Source organism: Oryctolagus cuniculus, chromosome 2 (assembly GCF_964237555.1).
Source record: "Oryctolagus cuniculus chromosome 2, mOryCun1.1, whole genome shotgun sequence".
In the NCBI taxonomy this organism is placed as follows: domain Eukaryota; kingdom Metazoa; phylum Chordata; class Mammalia; order Lagomorpha; family Leporidae; genus Oryctolagus; species Oryctolagus cuniculus.
Window position 1 is genome coordinate 45,999,571 of NC_091433.1, and position 18,073 is coordinate 46,017,643.

Below are 18,073 nucleotides of genomic sequence, written 5' to 3' on the forward strand. Positions count from 1 at the left end.
GGAGTGAACCATTGGATGGAAGTTATCCTCACCCTGATTTTCAAATAAATAAATCTTAAGAAAAAAAGCGTGTGCCCCTGCTGCCCACCCTCACCTTATATAAAAGGCAGCCAAACTCCCTCCGATGGATTCCCTAGGTGGACACAGCTCCCAGCTCCCACAGCAGGGCTCAGCCGTGCATAGATTGGCCCCAGGACGACAAGGTTGCTTTCACGTGCATTTTTGCTGTCACGGCCCAGCTAGTGTTTTGATCCTTAAGGCACGGATTTGACAATCTGTGACCCTAGACTTAATGAAACAAAGATCAATGAGCAGATGAGGGAGATAGTGTGTCAGGGCACCAGGTACTGTTCTTCTGACTTTGGCTTTTAGGACAATTTAGAGATTCTAGCAAACAATTGGAGATTCCATTGTGAACAAGAAACTCCCTTGTGGAAGACACAGGCTGGATGCTGTGCTTGTTGGGTACTAGTAGCAGTAGTAGTACTTCTACATTTTGTGTGTGGTTACCTGGGCTCTGTTCTAAGAACAACACGTGCAGGAGCCATTTACCCTTCACAGCCACTGCGAGGAGGGGGCACTGTTACCTCCATCTTCCAGACGAGGCAACCTGCAGCTTCCCTGCCTATGGTCCTTGTCTCTGAAGTCGCGTCACTAGGGCAGTGACAACTGTGCTTTTTTTTTTTTATTTTTTAAAGATTTATTTATTTGAAAGAATTACAGAGAAAGGCAGACCAGAGAGAGAGAGAGGTCTTTCATCTACTGGTTCACTCCCTAAATGACTGCCAACAGCCAGAGCTGTGCTGATCCAAAGCCAGGAGGCAGGTTTTTTCCACACAGGTGCAGGGGCCCAAGGACTTGGGCCATCTTCTACTGCTTTCCCAGGCCATAGCAGAGAGCTGGATGGGAAGTGAAGCAGCTGGGACTAGAACCGGCACCCATATGGGATGCTGGTGCTGCAGACCAGGGCTTTAACCCGCTGCACCACAGTGCCGACCCCTAACTGTGCGTCTTCTATCATGCTGCATGCAATCTCTCCCAAATACGACCGCAATCGGTCCTCACACTTGCCCTGTCAGGGAGTGATATTTATTTCATGTCGCTGCAGTTAATGAAGGGCCCAGGTGTTCAGAACCCAGATCTTGAGCTCTTGTCATGAACTTGCGGGTATGTGAATTCTTTAAAATTGTGTTTTTAATTAGGTAATAATCTTAAAAAAAAAAAGCCCAGACAACTTTGACCATGAGAATTTGTAATCTGAAAGATGTTTTCAAAGGGACTGACTCTGGTTTGCAAGTTGTATTTTCAGTACTTGTCTGGGTCAGTAAGGATGGAAAATGGAAAAGGGGTCCACTTCTTTCTGAGACACCATGAGCTTCACCAGGTTCCTTTACTTGGGGATAATGGGTTTTTAAAATCTCATTTTCTATCCAAATAGATTTCAATCTACGTCTTTTGATATGGTTCATCTTTCTTTTTTTTTTTTTAAACCCTCAGGTCAGAGAGCAAAAGTTGAACTGGGAGCAAAGCTGATGGGCTTGAGGTATTCCGTACAGATGACAAAGCAGCTGTAGCTTTGCTGGTTTCGTGAAGATGCAGGATCATACCCGACTGATCCTTCTCCTCAGGCAGCCTGTGGGCGGAGGCGCACAGGACCTGGGAGGGCCTGTGCTGCCAGGCAGCGGGGGCACCGCACACCGCGCAGGCCAGGACAAGCCCTGCCGAGTCTTGCGAGGCAGAAGCTGCTAGTGGCAGAACGGGCGCAGGAACTCAGGCTTCTGCAGCTCTGCGCAGCCACGGGACTCCTGCCAAGGACCACAAGATGCCGGATATCCTCTAGGAAGGGGAAGACTCCTAGGCAGCTGCTTCAAAATCTGCCTCTAGATTTGTCATCCCTTGAAGTAAACGTCACGTGTGCGCAAAGGCCTTCTCGCCCACCATGCATTATGACCTGGCTGAGTCTGTAAGAGCAGCCCAGAGTTCCTTGAGTCCCTCAGGGCTGTGCTGCAGGCCCAGGTGAACTGCAGCCCTGCCTGCTGGCGTCTCAGGCGCCCTGTCCAGCTGCAGTGACATGTGGCACGGCCAGCATGGTGTTCACTTTATTAGTTCAATAGTTTCATAGGGAAAAAAAAGCATGGCTGAGAAGTCAACTCCCCAGGCCACACTCCTGGAAAGCAGCAGTGGTTCCGCAGCACGCCCAGAAGCAGGCGCCGCCACGCAGCCTGCAGCAGTGTAGGGAGACGGCAGCCGGCGCCCAGGAGGAAGTGAACAGCATCTTGGGCGGGCCGATGCAGCCGGGCCGTGCATGGCGTGGATCACTGCGTTCACAGGGCGAGAGAGAAAAGAACCCCACGTGACACTTCTCAGTCTGTTAAGGCCTTTTTATTTTCACACGCATTTGGAAGAATCCGTTGCATTAAACGAAGCTTTGGAAACGGCACAGAGGCAGGCCTGAGGGTTAAGCCATGCTCTTAACTTAGGAACTGACTTCTCTAGCCCATTCTCCGTAACAGATTCCATGAGTGTTTAAGAGAGACACGACAAACTTCCGGAAAGAAAACAAAATGGTCTTTTTGCTATTTTTAGAGCTGGGCTTGTTTTCTATGTTCCTGTTTTCATGTATGAACTGAACTCCTATCTTTCTTTATGTAACAGAAACCAAAATCCACCTTAAAGCATCACAATGCAGGGAACAGCCTGACTATAACAGCAAGCACTGACTCAGGCCCCTGGCCTCTGGGTGTGCGTGTCAGACCCTCCCTGCTGGCACCGGGGAACAGGAAAGCCAAACACTGGGAGCTGCCCACACTGTGCCCCAGGTGTCAAGAATGTGGGAAGTGCAGACAGTAACAAATGGGGGAAAAAAGGCTCTTTGTCATGGCCCGCTTTGGATGGCAGACTGCTGAATGGGTAAGGCAGGCGGCTGGGGACCTGCCAGCTCACCCACAGCGCACTGTCGCTGCACAATGTCAGCACGGTAACCGAGACGATTTCCATGAAAACAGAAGTTCCTTTTCCCAACTTGGGCATGAAGGCGTATGTAGTTAAAGGCCCAAGATGGATGTCTGACAGAGGTCATGTGTTCCAACCTGGCTTTTAGTCCCTGGAGTATAGAAATAACCTACTTCTAAGTTTGTTCCTCAAATGACAATCACAAGTTTATTTTACAAGTTATGATGTCCAAAGGACATTGATTAATTTGCTTTGGTCACCGTGAGCCAGAAGAGGTCACCTGTAGGCCTCATGCAGGAGTCAGAACCTGGAGAAATGATTTACACCAAAAACTGAGGGGGCCTCCTGCACACACGGGCCCAGGCAGCAGCTGTGTGGCCCTGCCCTTGAAGGCCACTTCCAGTCCTTGCGGCTGCAGGACCAGGGTAAGGCTCCACGCCAGGGGACAGGGGAGGTCTGTCTGCTCTGCTCGGCCTCTCTGCTGCGTATCCACGAAACCTTGGTTCTGTGTCTCCTGCCAGGGGGGACACTGCACAAAGGTGGACGGGCGTGGCCATTATTTCAGCATCTTCACCATGTATGGGCCTTGTAATCTGTAGCCAATCTTCCGATAATAATTCCTGGTGCCAACCCCTGCAGAAAAACCAAAGTAAGGAGTGCAAATTAATATGTACAGAAAACAGTATGGAGATCCCTCAAAAAACTCAGAGCTATCGTATCACCCAGCTATCCCACTCCTGGGAATATATATCCAGGGGAAATGATGTCAGCCCAGGTCTGTCTGTCAACTGATGACTGGATAAAGAAAATGTGTGTGTGTATGGTGTATTACTCAGCCATAAAAACGGATGAAATTCTGGCTTTTACAACAAGATGGATGGGACTGGATATCATTATGCTGAGAGAAATAAGCCACACCCAGAAAGACAAATACCAAGTTTCCTCACGTATGTGGAAGTTAACATACAGACAGGGTAAAAAATTGTGTGGCTGTCACATTATTTGGTATACAGATAGCTATAAATATTGTCTTCTCTGAGTTCTACCACCTACATAGTAATATACCCTTCTTTTCTCATTCTATGGTCAGTCATGCATCCCATATTATGTTAATATCCCTGTTTGCAAGAAGAAAAAATCAAACCTCAAAAACAAAATGCAGAAGATGGTCCCCGCAGCACCTCAGTGACCATCAAAGTTAGCCACTGCTTCCCTCAGCCTCTTGTCTCTCCCCACTCTATTCCAGAGAGTCTCAGGCTACTACTGGCACACTTCTATTACTTGGACTTGAAGCTGCATGAAAATACAAAAATGGCTACTGAGAGAGGTCAGAGTCTGTCTTTGCTGGCTGGTGTAAGTACATGACACACACACATACTCTCTCTCTCTCTCTCTCAGGCCACAGTCGATGTGCACCTCCAATCCCACTAGCGGATTTAATGAGATGAGAGGCCTGTTTTCAAAGCCCAGCAGTGCCATGGTTTCCTGGAAGTTTGACACAGAAGAGTGTGGGAAGGAAATGGGCTCTCCACACAGCCCCGGTAGCAAAGGTACGAGGGACCAAACATTGGTGTCAGAAATTGGGATAGAATGGTTCATAGGAAAAAAGTGGGTTTTCTGGAATAGCGTGGCTCATGGAAACAAGTGGTCTGTGAAGACGAAGTGTAGTTTTCCCATGCCAGGCAACTCCCCATTCTCTGTGGGCACCAACCAGGTGTCCCACACACAATTTAACTTAATTCTGACACTAGCTACTCAGTGACTGCAGACCCCACAAGACAAGAGCCCAGTTTTCCTCAGACTGCCAACTTCAGACACCAAGCGCCACCTACGCTTCTGTTCAAGCTGGCTACAAACTGGGGGTTTCCACAACCCTCTCCTTAAGTTTAACAATTTGCTACAGCAGCTCACAGAACTCAGGAAAACATTCACCAGTTTATTAAAGGATATGAAGAAGTCTGCTAATGAACAGCCAGGTGAGAGGCAAGGTCGGGAAGGGTCCCAAGCAGGGGAGCTGGCATTCACCAACCCAGAAAGTTCTTTTAGGGATTTTCATGGAGGTTTCATCACACAGGTGTGACCAATCATTAGTGCAATCTCCAGCCCTCGCCCCTCCCTGGAGGGTGAGGGGGTGGGGCTGAAGGCTCCAGGCTTCCAATCCTGTCCTGGACCTCCTGGTAAGCACCCCCACTCCAGGGGCCCAGCAAGAATTGCTTCCTTAGAACAAAAGATGCTCTTCACGTTCCGGAAATCTCAGGGGTTTAAGATCTCTGTCAGGAACTATGTTCAAAGATGAAATATTAGAACAAAGGATGCTTCTAGCACCCCTGTCGTTCAGAAAATTATAAGGTCTTGGGAAACTCTGTGTCAGGAAATGGAGACAGAGACCAAATATGTATTCTTCATTATATCAACAGTTAAGGAACATGAAGTGATTTCAGTCACTACTAAAGATCCGTAAAATTCATTTTACTTTAAGAGGGATTTGTAGATTACTGAAGTTTGAGAAATAACTACCCTAAATGACCCCTGTAAAACAAGACATGACCACATACAAGCAGCAGAACTTACAGGATAAACAGTTTGCACAGTGCTTAAAGGAATGGGCCTTCTGACCACGAGACATGAGTCTCAGACTTCAATCTGCCATTTTACAGGCAGTAAGAGCCTGGGCGGTTCCTGTGGCCTTCACTTTCTTATCCGTAACGATGCACCCGGGCCTTACAGATGTGAAATAGTAGTCAGGAGAGTCCATGAAATGTGACTAACCCAGAGCCTGGCAGAGGCTCACTCCTCAGAAATGCTGGCTGGTAGCTGCTGTTCAGTTTCTAAGCATTTCATGATCTGGTACCTGTTTGTTTCTAGCTCTCTCTTTTGCTCCTCTCCCATACACTTGATGCTCCAGCTTTGGTGGACTCTTAATGTTTCTAAGATTCCCCAGTGTGTGTGTGTGTGTGTGTGTGTGTGTGTGTGTGTTTCTTTCCAGCTTCCACCCTTGCCAGTACTGTTCTCTGCTTGGAGCACTCCCCCAATGCAGCCCTCTTAGTCAGCCGTGTTGATTCCTGGGGATCGGATGAGTTCCTTCTTGCGGACAGTATCCTTGACACTCCCGGTTCCGGTCGAGGTACCACTCTATGGTTGCAGAGCGTTTGGTGTTTTCCCCAAGATGGGTTCTAATTGTTGAGTGGTCGGTCTCCCTTCAGTCTAAGTTCTTTTCTGTAACTTTAATTTGAGAGGGTCGAGGGTGGGGAGGAAGAAGAGAGAACACTCTCATCTTGTTAGTTCTTTCCAAGAACCTGCAACAGGCCCCAGGCTGGGGCAGATGCCCCGAGCCAGGAACTCAATCCAAGTCTCACCACTGCCTTTCTAGGGCTTTTGCAGGAAGCTGGAAACAGGAGCGGGAGCCGGGAATTGAACTCAAGTACTTGGAGGTGGGACATGGGAGTCTTAATTCCTAGGTTAAATGCTTGCCCATTAAGTTCTATTTATCCGGTTCACCACAGTATTATTCACTTACTAAATGTATTAAATGAAAGGCAAAAACTCTTGGCAGGAAATCAAATACTTGTTAGCTTTCTCAAGTCTATCCTAACCCTTTAACCCAAACAATTCACTATTTAGAGAGAAGATTTGTTTTGATTCCTGTCCACTAGAAAATTAAGTATTAAGAAAATGGAACTGAAGCTGACACCACAGAGGTAACAGAACTGCATCCTATATCCATACTACTTCCCTTTGAACCCAAGATCACTCACATTCCATCTAGCACAATTATATCTTTTTTTTTTTTTTTTGGTGCTATAATCACTCTTATTCAATGCTGTGGCTTAGTGGTGGAACAAGGGAAAGACATAAATATTAAGAATAACAAGTTCAAGCAATAGCTCAGACTCACTAAATGCAGGAAGACATCTTAAAACCCTCAGAGAGGGACAACAATCCATTGTAGGGTCTCCTGAAGTTCTAGACCTCTAAGTACATTCTATGGAGTGAGTGCTTATGCCCAACAACAAATCGTTATTCAAAATATTCCCCAACAGGAACTATCCACAGCATCTGTCATTAAAATAGATAAACTGTGGTATATTCACATAATATGATAGCAATGAAAAAAGGAATTACATAGCTGTTTGCAACATTATTGGATGAATCATCACAGACCTAATTTGTGTGAAAGAAACCAGACATAAAAGATTCCATTTATAAAAGTTCAGACATACGCAAAACTAATTTTATAGTGACAGAAGAAATAAGGATACTGGTTATATCTGAAAGATGATATGAACTGGGGGGGGTACAAGAGAACCTTCTAGGGTGCTAAAACATGACATATTGATTATGCATTGACATGTGGGAATAGACACATGTAAGACTTAATCAAGCTCTACACTTACAGAATTTTGTTCTTTAGTAGATGTTTTGATGCAATTTGAGAAACCATTTGTCCAAAGCATTGAGATTCAGTGAAAAAAGGTGCAACAGGGAAGGTTTTCCCGTTTTTTGGTGTCCATTCAATATCTTTGATTCGTATTTTTTTCTTCAAAATTTTCACTTTGGAAGGCTTTCACATCCATGTGGACATTTATTTAATTAAAAAAAAAGATTTACTTAATTATCTATCAAAAGGCAGAGAATAAAGAGGGGAGACACAGAGGTCTTCCATCTGCTGGTTCACTCCCCAAATGGCTGCAATGGCTGCAATGGCTGCGTCTGGGCCAGGCTGAAGCCAAGGGCCAGGAACTCCATTCAGGTCTCCCACATAAGTGGCAAGAGTGCAAATACCTGAGCATCATCCACTGCTGCTATTTTTTTTTTTTTTTTGCAGCTGTTGTAAATGTAGTTATCTCTCAACAAGCTCATTATTGGTGTATAAAAATGCTGCTATTTTGCCATGTTTATTTTGTATTCTGCAACTTTACTGAATGCATTTATCTAGTCTATTAGTCTCTTGGTGGGATCTAGGTTTTTCTCTTTATATAGAATAGTTATTATCTGCAAACAGGGATAATTTGACTTCCTCCTTGCATATTTGTATGCCTTTTCTTTCTTTCTCTTGCCTTACTGCTCTGGCTAAAACTTCCAGCACTAGATTGGATAAGTACAGTGACAGTGAGTATACTTGTCTCAGTTTCAGATTTTACAGAAAATGCTTTCAGCTCTTCCACATTCAACTTGATGACGGCTATAGGCTTTTCATACACAGCCTTACATATGTTGAGGTATGTTTCTTCTATACTTAATTTGCTCAGTGTAAATGCCTATTTAATTTTGTTGAATGCTTTTTCTCTATGATCATATGACTCTTATCCTTCATTCTGTTAATGCGTTACACTTATTGATTTGCTTACATTGACTGATCCCTTCATCCGTTGGATGAATCCCACATGATCATGCTGAAAGATGTTTTGCAAGAGTCAATCTGCTAGCATTTTGCTGGAATCTCTGCCTCTACCTTCATCAGGGATACTGGGCGTAGAGTTTTCTTTTCTTTTTTTTTTTTTTTTTAAATTGTGTCATCCTCTGGTTTTAGAATCAAGCAAAGGCTGGCCTTGTAAAATGGGAAGTTTGGAAAGGCTTGTTCCTTTTTGGTTCTGTGGGACAGTTTGCAAAGATTTGGTTATTTTTTTCTCAAAATTTTGGTAGAATTCAGCAGTGAGGCATTTGGCTTTGCATTGTTGGGAGACTTTTCATAACTGATTAAATGTTATTACCTGTTATTGGTATGTTTGTGTCTTTAGGGCCCAATTTTAGTAAGTTATGTGTCTAGAACTTTATCCATTTCCTCTAGATTTTCTAATTTGTTAGCATACACTCATTCACAATACTTCCTAATGATCCTTTGTATTTGTGTGGCATCAGTTGTAATATCTATCTTTTCATCTTTGAGTCTTCTCTTACTTCTTGGCTAGTTTAGCTAAAGTTTTGTCAATTTTGGTCTTCAAAAAACCAACCTTTTACTTAACTGATCTTTTGTATTTTTTTTTTTTTTTTTTTGCTTTTTGGTATATCCCATCTATCTCTGATCTGAGTTTTATTAGTTCTTTTCCTCTAATACCTTTAGGTTTGCTTTGCTCTTTCTTAGGTCTTTGAGATGTACCTTTAGGTTATTTGATACCTACTTTTAAAAAGGCTTATTTATTTATTTGAAAGGCAGAGCAACAGAAAATTCTTCAATCTACTGGTTCACTCCTGAAATGCCTATAACATTCAGGGCTGGATCAGGCCAAAGACAGGAGCCTGGAACTCAATCTGAGTATCCCATATGGGTGGTAGGGACCCAAGTACTTGAACCATCACTTGCTGCCTCCCAGGGGGAGCATTAACAGGAAGCTAGAATTGGAAGCAGAGCCAGGATTTGAAACAAGGCACTCCAACATGAGATGCGGGTATCCTAAGTGGCATCTTAACTGCTGTACCAAATATCCACTCTATGTTAATACTGCTTTCGCAGTACCTCATAAATGTTGGTTTATTATCCTTCCATTTTTGTTTCAAGGAATTTTAAAATTTCATTTTGATTTCCTCAATGTCCCACTATTCATTCAGAAGCATGCCGTTCAGACTTCATGTACTTGTACAATACCTACAGTTTAAGTGTTGATTTCTAGTTTTATTTTAATGTGGTCTGAAAATAGATATTGATTTCTGAACTATTGAAATCTGTTTGGGCCAAATATATGGTCTGTCCTAGAGAATGTCCTGTGAGCTAGTGAACAATACATATTCTGCAGCTGTTGAATAGAACATTCTGTAATTGTCAGTTAAGTCCATTTGGTATCTAGTTAACTCTAGAAGTTTGTTATTTTGTCTGGATAATCTGTCCATTGATAAAAGTGAGGCATTGAAGTTCCTTACTTTATTGTACTGTAGCTTATGTCTCTTTTAGATCTAATATTATTTGTCTTATAAAACCTGATTTTCCTGAAAAGGTGCATATATTTATAATGTCCTATTTTCTTGCTGAATCAGTCCCTTCATCTTTATATAGTGGTCTTCTTTCTCTTTTTCTGGTTTTTATCTTAACACCTATTTTGTCTGATAATATGGTGACTCTTCCTACCTTTTGTTTCTGTAAAATATCTTTTTCTATTCTTTCATGTTCAGTCTGTGTGTCTAACTAGTGAAGTAAACTTCTTGTAGGCAGCACATCATTTTTAAAAAAATCCTCTTGGCCAGCGCCGTGGCTCAATAGGCTAATCCTCCGCCTAGCGGCGCCGGCACACCGGGTTCTAGTCCCGGTCGGGGCGCCGGATTCTGTCCCGGTTGCCCCTCTTCCAGGCCAGCCCTCTGCTGTGGCCAGGGAGTGCAGTGGAGGATGGCCCAGGTGCTTGGGCCCTGCACCCCATGGGAGACCAGGAAAAGCACCTGGCTCCTGGCTCCTGCCATCGGATCAGCGCGGTGCGCCGGCCGCAGTGCGCCGGCCGCGGCGGCCATTGGAGGGTGAACCAACGGCAAAGGAAGACCTTTCTCTCTGTCTCTCTCTCTCTCTCACTGTCCACTCTGCCTGTCAAAAAAAAAAAAAAAATCCTCTTGCCAGTCTACATCTTTTAATTGGGAAAATGTAGTCCATTTACATTTAAGGTTGTTATTGATAAGTAATGATTTAGTCATTTAAAACAATTTACCCTGGCATTGGGTGTTTGGCCTGTTGGTTAAAAGATGCCACTTGGGATACCTGCATCCTGTATGGAGTGTTTGGATTTGAGTCCTAGTTCCACTGATGATTCCAACTTCCTTCTGATGCACACCCTGGGAGATACCATGTAACGGCTTAGGTACTTGGGTCCCTACTGCCTATGTGGGATACTTGAATTGAGTTACTAGTTCCAGGCTTTGGCCTGGCCCAATCATGGCTACTGTGGCCATCCGTGGAATGAACCAGTGGATGGATGATGTGCCATGTCTAATAAAATTTTAAAAATCCTTTGTTTATCATGAATAGCTGCCTTTTTCTATTGGGTCTTATACTTTCACATGTTTTCATGATGATATTTACCTTTCTTTTGCTTCTGTATATAAGGCTCCCTTAAGTGTCTTTTGTTGGGCCAGTTTAGTGGTGATGAACTCCTTGTTTTGAAAATTATTTATTGCTTTTTTTCCTTCAGAACTTTTAATGTATTAATCCATTACCCTCCTAGCATGGAAAGTTTCTGTTGAAAAATCCATTACTCTAATGAGGACACTCTTAAAGTGAGTTAGAGCTTTGCTCCAAGAAAATTTAGAATTCTTTCTGTGCTGTACTCTTGAGAATTTGAATATACTCTGTAGCTCTGAGGCTCTTTTCTAACCACATCTATTTGAGGTACTATAGGCCTTTTGTAGTTGGATGTATGTATCTTTCTCAAGATTGGAGAAGTACTCAGCTATTATTTTTTTTGAATAGGATTTCTTTTCTGCCTTTATTCTCTTCTTCAGAGATCCCTAAAATTTGAATATTTGTTTAATGGTATCTCAGAGGCTCTTTTTTCTTTTATTCCAAAATTTCAAAAGAAGCATCTATCTGTATGCTCTTGTGTTTCCTTGAGAACCCTTATATTCATTCTTTTGAGTTCCTTTTCAAGTATTTTGTCAATATGAGTTTATTACTAAAGCACTATTGTGTTCCTTTGCAGGCATCATATTGCCTTGTGTTTTCGTATTTCCCCATGTTCCTCTGTTGACATCTGCATAGCTGGCACGTCTGGTGTCTATCACTTTTCAAGGCTGGCTTTAGAGGTAAAAGGCTTTCTCCTAAAGGTGTGGCTTTGGATGTTGGTTTGGTAAGCTGCTTTGGCTTTAGTTCCAGTTGGATGCTGTAGTATAGTTTTCCTATGTCTTCTTGCATTGTAAACGATGGTAACAACAGTGGGGCATGAATATTTGTTTTAGTCATATCAGGTGTGTGGGTCTTGACAGTGATCTGGGGTCAAGGGGGCACTGGTCCTCAGTATATAGTAGCTGGGGCTGTGGGAGTGCCAGCCTGGAGTCTGAGAAGTTGCCTGGGTCCCTGTGGTGACTGGCATCACAGCAGTGCTTGCCTAAAATCTAGTAGGAATGTGCAGATCTCTGTGGTGCCAGCTCTCGGTTTCTATGTCCTGTCTTGGCACCCACTTCCCTATTCTCCCTTCAAGTACTCATTTACTCTCTCCATGTTATACTACCCTGGGTTGGAGGAAGAACAGAACGTACAATCCTGTGGACACCAACACCACAATGCTAGATCACTTCAGGTGTTCACAGCCTGACAAGATCAACATGAGGGTAGGACCAAGGCCCATGCTGCTATGGGCTGCTTGCTGCTGAGGTAGACTTGTGGTCTGAGGCCAGTGCAACCAATCTCAGGTGGTGTTGGCTGGGACAGAAGTCCAAGCAACTGGGACCATAGGTCTCCATCAGTGGGGCAGGTCCAAGGGCTCTATCCACAGGCACGGGCCCAGGGACAGTTAGGACTTGTCCAGTGATCTGCTACATGAGGCTGGGGATGATACAGGCCAATACACAGTCCATCCTACTAGGACACAGGTCTCTACCTGGCCCTGAGCTTCAAGGCCAAGTCCTTAGCTCACGTTCTGACCTTATTCTCCAGCATCTAGAGTCTTGCTCTGATGTATGCCAGAGGTTGGGAGTGGTGCTGGTGGTAGAGGCAGTCCATTGGCTGCCTGGCTGAGCAGGATCCAAAGGCTCAATCTGTGGATCCTGGCCTGGGAGAGGAGCCTTGGGGCCCAGTCTGGCATTAGGTTTCATTGTGGCAGGTCTAGTATTAGGTTTAAGACTACGGTCAATTCTCTCTTCCTCCCACAAGCAGGAAGACAGCAGTCTTTCTCCACAATGAGCTGCTTGGGGAGGAGAGGGGGTGATATGGCTAACTCTTTCCTTCTTGTCTCCTGTCTGTCTTCTCATTATACTAAAACTAGGTATTGTGGTCTCTCACCTGGCTTCCTTAGCTCTTGTGAAAGTAGTCTGGTGTGTGAACAGCTGTTCAAATTAGTATCTCTGTGGGGAAGATGACTGGTAGAGTGTCTTAACCACCATCCTCCCGTTTCCCATCCCCATTCTCCCACAGAATTTGTTGATGGGTACTGTGACAAAAGAGAGGGACCCAAAGTGAAGCTAAAGGTTTTGGCTGAGTAAAAGAAGAGCTAGAGAGAGAAGAGCTGCCATTTGCTCGCTGGGAAGACTGTGTAGGAATAAGTTTAAGGGGGAAATCAGGAGCTGAGTGTTGGTCATGTAATATACAAAATGGGTGTTACTACTCAACATCTCCATTTAAATCCGTGTTTAGATATCTTTCTTGCTTAGAGATATGAAACAACAGTCTCATTTTTTAAAAAAGATTTATTTATTTATTTTGAAAGTCAGGATTACAGAGAGAGGGAGCTTCCATTCGCTGGTTACTCCCCAGATGGCCTCAACAGCCAGCAGGGGGCCAGGCCAAAGCCAGGAGCCAGGAGCTTCTTCTAGGTCTCCCACATGGATGGTAGGGACCTAAACCCTTGGGCCATCCTAGGCCATTACTAGGGAGCTGGATTGGAAGTGGAGCAGCTGGGACACTGACTGGTGCCCATTCTTTACCTGTTACACCACAACGCTGGTCCCTCTTGGGTATCCTTTTAGAATGTAATTTCTGAGCAGTGCAGTTGTCTTACAAGGGTACGGCATGAATGCATGGATAAGACAGAGATAACCTGGTTCCTTTTTGATACTGCTGAACCACGAAATTAATTCCAAAGCTGCTCTCCTTGCAGATTTGTCGTGAAATAATACATTTTCAATTTGGTTGAACAAATTTTTTTTTTAAAATTGTAATGAAACATGGATAACATTTTACCATCTTAATCATTTTTAAAACATTTACCTTTTCATTGTTTTATTTGAAAGGCAAAGAGGGAGAATCTCCCATCTGCTGGCTCACTCTTAGATGCCTGCAATAGCTGGGGCTGTCCCAGGTCAAGTCCAGGAGCCAGGAACTCAATCTGGAACTCCTATGTGGGTGGTGAGGACCCAGCAATGCAGGTTGTAACCTGCTGCCTCCCTGGATAAGCATTAGCAGGAAGCTGGAATTCCAAGTGGAGCTGGCATCTGAACCCAGGCACTCCAATATGTGGGTGTCCCAAGCAGCTACACTGAATCCCTGCCTCCATGATCTTGATGAGTTTTCAGTGTATAGTTCAGTGGCTTTAAGTACATTCACACAGTTGTGCAAACATCAACAACTATTTCCAGAACATTGTATCTTGCAGCACTGAAAGTCTGTATCCATTAAATGATAATTCTCCATTCCCTGATGTTTGTGCCCCTGGCAACCACCACTCTACCTTCTGTCTCTAAGAGTCTGACTGCTCTAGGTACCTCATATAACTGCAATTATGCAGTATTTTTCCTTTTGTGACTGTTTTTCACTCACTTCAGTGTCTTCAGGGTTCATTTATGTTGGATTTAAGACATTTTGAGTTTTCTGTTCCCTATATCTGAATATATGTGAACTGAAATATAAGCTTGATGATAGGAAAAGTAAAACACATAGTCAAGTCACCATTAAAAAAGTCAAAGTGATAATTCTGACCACATCACTCTTCTGCTCTGAAATGGCAATGACATGATCCACAATAAAGCTCAACTTCCTTGGAATGACATGCAAGGTCGTCCTTCACTCCCAGTCTCTTTAGCTTTAGCTCCATAACTGACCTTACTACTTTATGGCCCAGGATTAGTAACACCAGGCAGAACCTCTCAGGCACCGTGCTGGCTTGGCTGCTGTCTTTTCCAGTTCTATTGGGTTAGTAATCACAGTATGCTTCATTTTACTTACTTGTCTGCCTCACCTCTTAGAAAGTCAGCTCTTTAAAGTCAATGGCTTCCATCATCAGGACTCATTACAGTGTCTAGCCTATAATCAAGCTGCAATAAATGTTTGCAGAGCTATTATACTCTGGTTACTTTCATGTTGTGTACATAGAAATATGCTCCTGGAAGATGTATTTCGAAAAAAAAAAAAAGGCTCTGTTAGGTGCCAGGTAGTGGGAATAATTCAATGTAAAAAGGAAAGGGCAGGACTTATTAACCTAGTTACACATTTCCTTCCTTGTTTGCTAAAAGTTATAGACAAATTTCTGATTTTATGCTTTAAACCTCTAATAAAATCTTGCCCCAAATCTTTCAGAAATATGACTTTTATATTTCTATCTAAATTTTTCAAAGCAGAGGCCATTTTCCATGGACTTAAAAAATTTTATTCTGGAGCATCTCAAGCATACAAAAGGGGAAATGTTGGTATACTGTTAGTATACTGAATCTCCATATGCCCATCACCCAGCTTCTACAATGACCAATCCACCCACCAGACTAGCGCTAAGGCTTGTAGCTGTCTACTCATGAGGCATCACAAAACATACCTAGGTTTCCTTCTGGTTCTGTTCAGCTCAGTCCCTGGAGACATGTTTAACTTTTATCTTTCATACACCAGCTCAAGCAAAGGTGATGGTATAATTTTAAGATAGTAAAGCTCGGTCGGTGCTGCGGCTCACTAGGCTAATCCTCCACCTTGCGGCGCCGGCACAACGGGTTCTAGTCCCGGTCGGGGCGCCGGATTCTGTCCCGGTTGCCCCTCTTCCAGGCCAGCTCTCTGCTGTGGCCCGGGAGTGCAGTGGAGGATGGCCCAAGTGCTTGGTCCCTGCACTCCATGGGAGACCAGGATAAGCACCTGGCTCCTGCCATCGGATCAGCGCGATGCGCCAGCCGCAGCGCGCCGGCCACGGTGGCCATTGGAGGGTGACCCAATGGCAAAGGAAGACCTTTCTCTGTCTCTCTCACTGTCCACTCTGCCTGTCAAAAAAATTAAAAAAAAAAAAAGATAGTAAAGCTCTTAGACTGACTATTCATCTTTTTTTTTTTTAAAAGATTCATTTTATTTATTTGAAAGGCAGAGCTAGAGAGAGGGAGAGAGAGCTTCCATCCATCAGTTCACTCCCCAAATGGCCACAATGACCAGGGCTGAGCCAGGCTGAAGCCAGGAGCTTCCTCTGGGTTTCCCACGTGGGTACAAGGGCCCACATACCTGGGCCATCCTCTGCTGCCCTCCCAGGTGCACCAGCAGGGAGCTGGACCAGAAGTAGAGCAGCTGGGACTTGAACCGGCACCCATATGGGATGCCAGCATTGCAGGTGGTGGCCTAATCCACTGTTCCACAACACTGGCCCCAAAGTGCTTAACTTCTAAAAGCAAGCCACCAACCTACATCAATCCCCCCACCCCACCCCCCAAAGCTTCCGAGGTGAGCGGTTTACATCCTAACCAGGATTAGACAGCCTTGGGTAACAAGGAAGTTAAGTGATCAAGGGTGCCCTGAGGTCCTGAGCATGGCAGGCGGGAGGACTGCTTTACAGGGTGACAGCTAAGCTGTTCTCAGCGATGATGGGCCCCACGGGCTCCTTTGCCAGAGGTGGGCTGGAGGAACTATGACCACTTCAGGGAGAGGTCTCAGGCCTTGCTTTAGGCTTTGTGGAAAGAAACCAATGTGTTGTATTGTCTGTCAGGCTCCCATACTTATTTTCAATAACAGGCTGCAGCCCTGAGACATATGGCTACCTCTGCACCCTCTGGGAAACTTTAAGTACTCTGGGGAGGAAGGTTACCCTCTAGCCAGTCTGGATTCCTAAACAAAAATATTCCCCATCTGTATTTCTTTGTGCCTCTTGTTTCTTGAAAACAACATTTCCTGTTCCTATACTCCACAGACCAGGTTGGCACTTAGAGTCAAAGGGAACATCCCATCAGCTGAGCTAGGGAAAGGCCTGACTCTGTTCCCTTCTCCTCATCATGTGTAGCAGGGCTCCTAGAAAGTCCTCCATCACAGTAACTTTCCTTTTGTTAGCCAGCCAAGAAAAAGCAATTACCCTTCAGAGCTGACGTCAGCCAACCTCCCGGCCTGACGTGCACAGGCTGCCTCGGTCACTTCCCAGCCCTGAGCAGAGGCACACGCAGCTGCACCAGCAACCACGTTCTCCACCCTGTCACCTTCGTGGAACGCTGCCAAATCCCTGGCTGGGCGTGAGCAGGAGGCTCCACTGTTCTATGTAGCAGTCCTTAGGGTGCCTGACTACAAAGCCAAGGGTTGTCAGCACAGCAATCAGTCAGGGAGGAGTGGTGGCGGTTCAACCGTTTGCTTTGTTTGACCCCCAAGTTATCTAATTTATAATCAGACCTTACCTATACCACAAGGGTCTTCTTCCTATTCTGTAGGTAGGGTGAATATTTTTATCTTTACCACTTTATCAGCTATCATGATGATGGTGATATGAGACAAGGTGAAAAAATAATACTATAAAAAATGCCCACAGAGATATTCTGAGACTTGGCTATAGTGAGCAGCCTGGGTGATTACTTCCCTAGCCCCTACCTCTTAACCCCAGGACTTAGAATTTATTTTCTTCTCCTCAAAAAGGGTGTGTGTGTGTGTGTGTGTGTGTGTGTGTGTAAACTAATTAAAAAGGCTTCAAGTGTGCACTTTAAATTGAACACGAGTCAATGCTGAGGTGTAGCAGGTAAAACAGCTGCCTGTAATGCTCTCATCCCACATGGGCGCCAATCTGTGTCCCGGCTGCCCCACTTCTGATCCAGCTCCCTGCTAATGACTTTTAAGGTTTCCATCCACTCTTTCACTCCCTAGATGGCTGCAATGGCCAGGGCAGGGCCAGGCTGAAGCCAGGTGCTTCATCCTGGTTTCCCACATCAGTGGCAGGGTCCCAAACACTTGGGCCATCTGGGAAGTGAATGAGAGTGGATGGAAATCTTAAAAAAGAAAAAAAAAAGAAAAAATAAATTGAACACCAACCCAGGGATAGGCATCAGACCGCAGACAGAGGACAGTGCTTGCCCCGGATGGGATGAGATCTTTGGCTTTGCTCAGAGGTAGGCTCCAAGAGCTGCTGGCCTCCCAAGGAATCTCCAACCTGGAGGAAACAGAAGCTACAATCTCTCTCTCGGATCCTTTCCTGAACCAAATGTTCTCAAGCCCCACACAACAGAAATCAACTCCTCTGCTTTCAGCCTACCTTTCCCTCTTGTTGAAACATACGCAGTATTCAGCTTAAGACAGGAATTTTCTACGTAACAGGGAAAGAAAGGAAATCACATCAAATGTACA

The 18,073-nt window shown here is 44.7% G+C and overlaps 1 protein-coding gene across 2 annotated transcripts in view; it reads right to left on the reverse strand.

Annotated features, from left to right (window-relative positions):
• Window positions 1-2,366: 2,366 nt before the first annotated feature.
• Window positions 2,367-18,073, reverse strand: part of ELP3 (elongator acetyltransferase complex subunit 3) — a 120,218-nt gene continuing 104,511 nt past the window's right edge. For both annotated transcript variants that reach the window (XM_002709449.5, XM_017337875.3), the window contains one exon: window positions 2,367-3,585. In XM_002709449.5, the coding sequence (XP_002709495.1) occupies window positions 3,509-3,585 (77 nt within the window). In that variant the 3' untranslated portion in view covers window positions 2,367-3,508. The remainder of the gene's footprint in view (window positions 3,586-18,073) is intronic.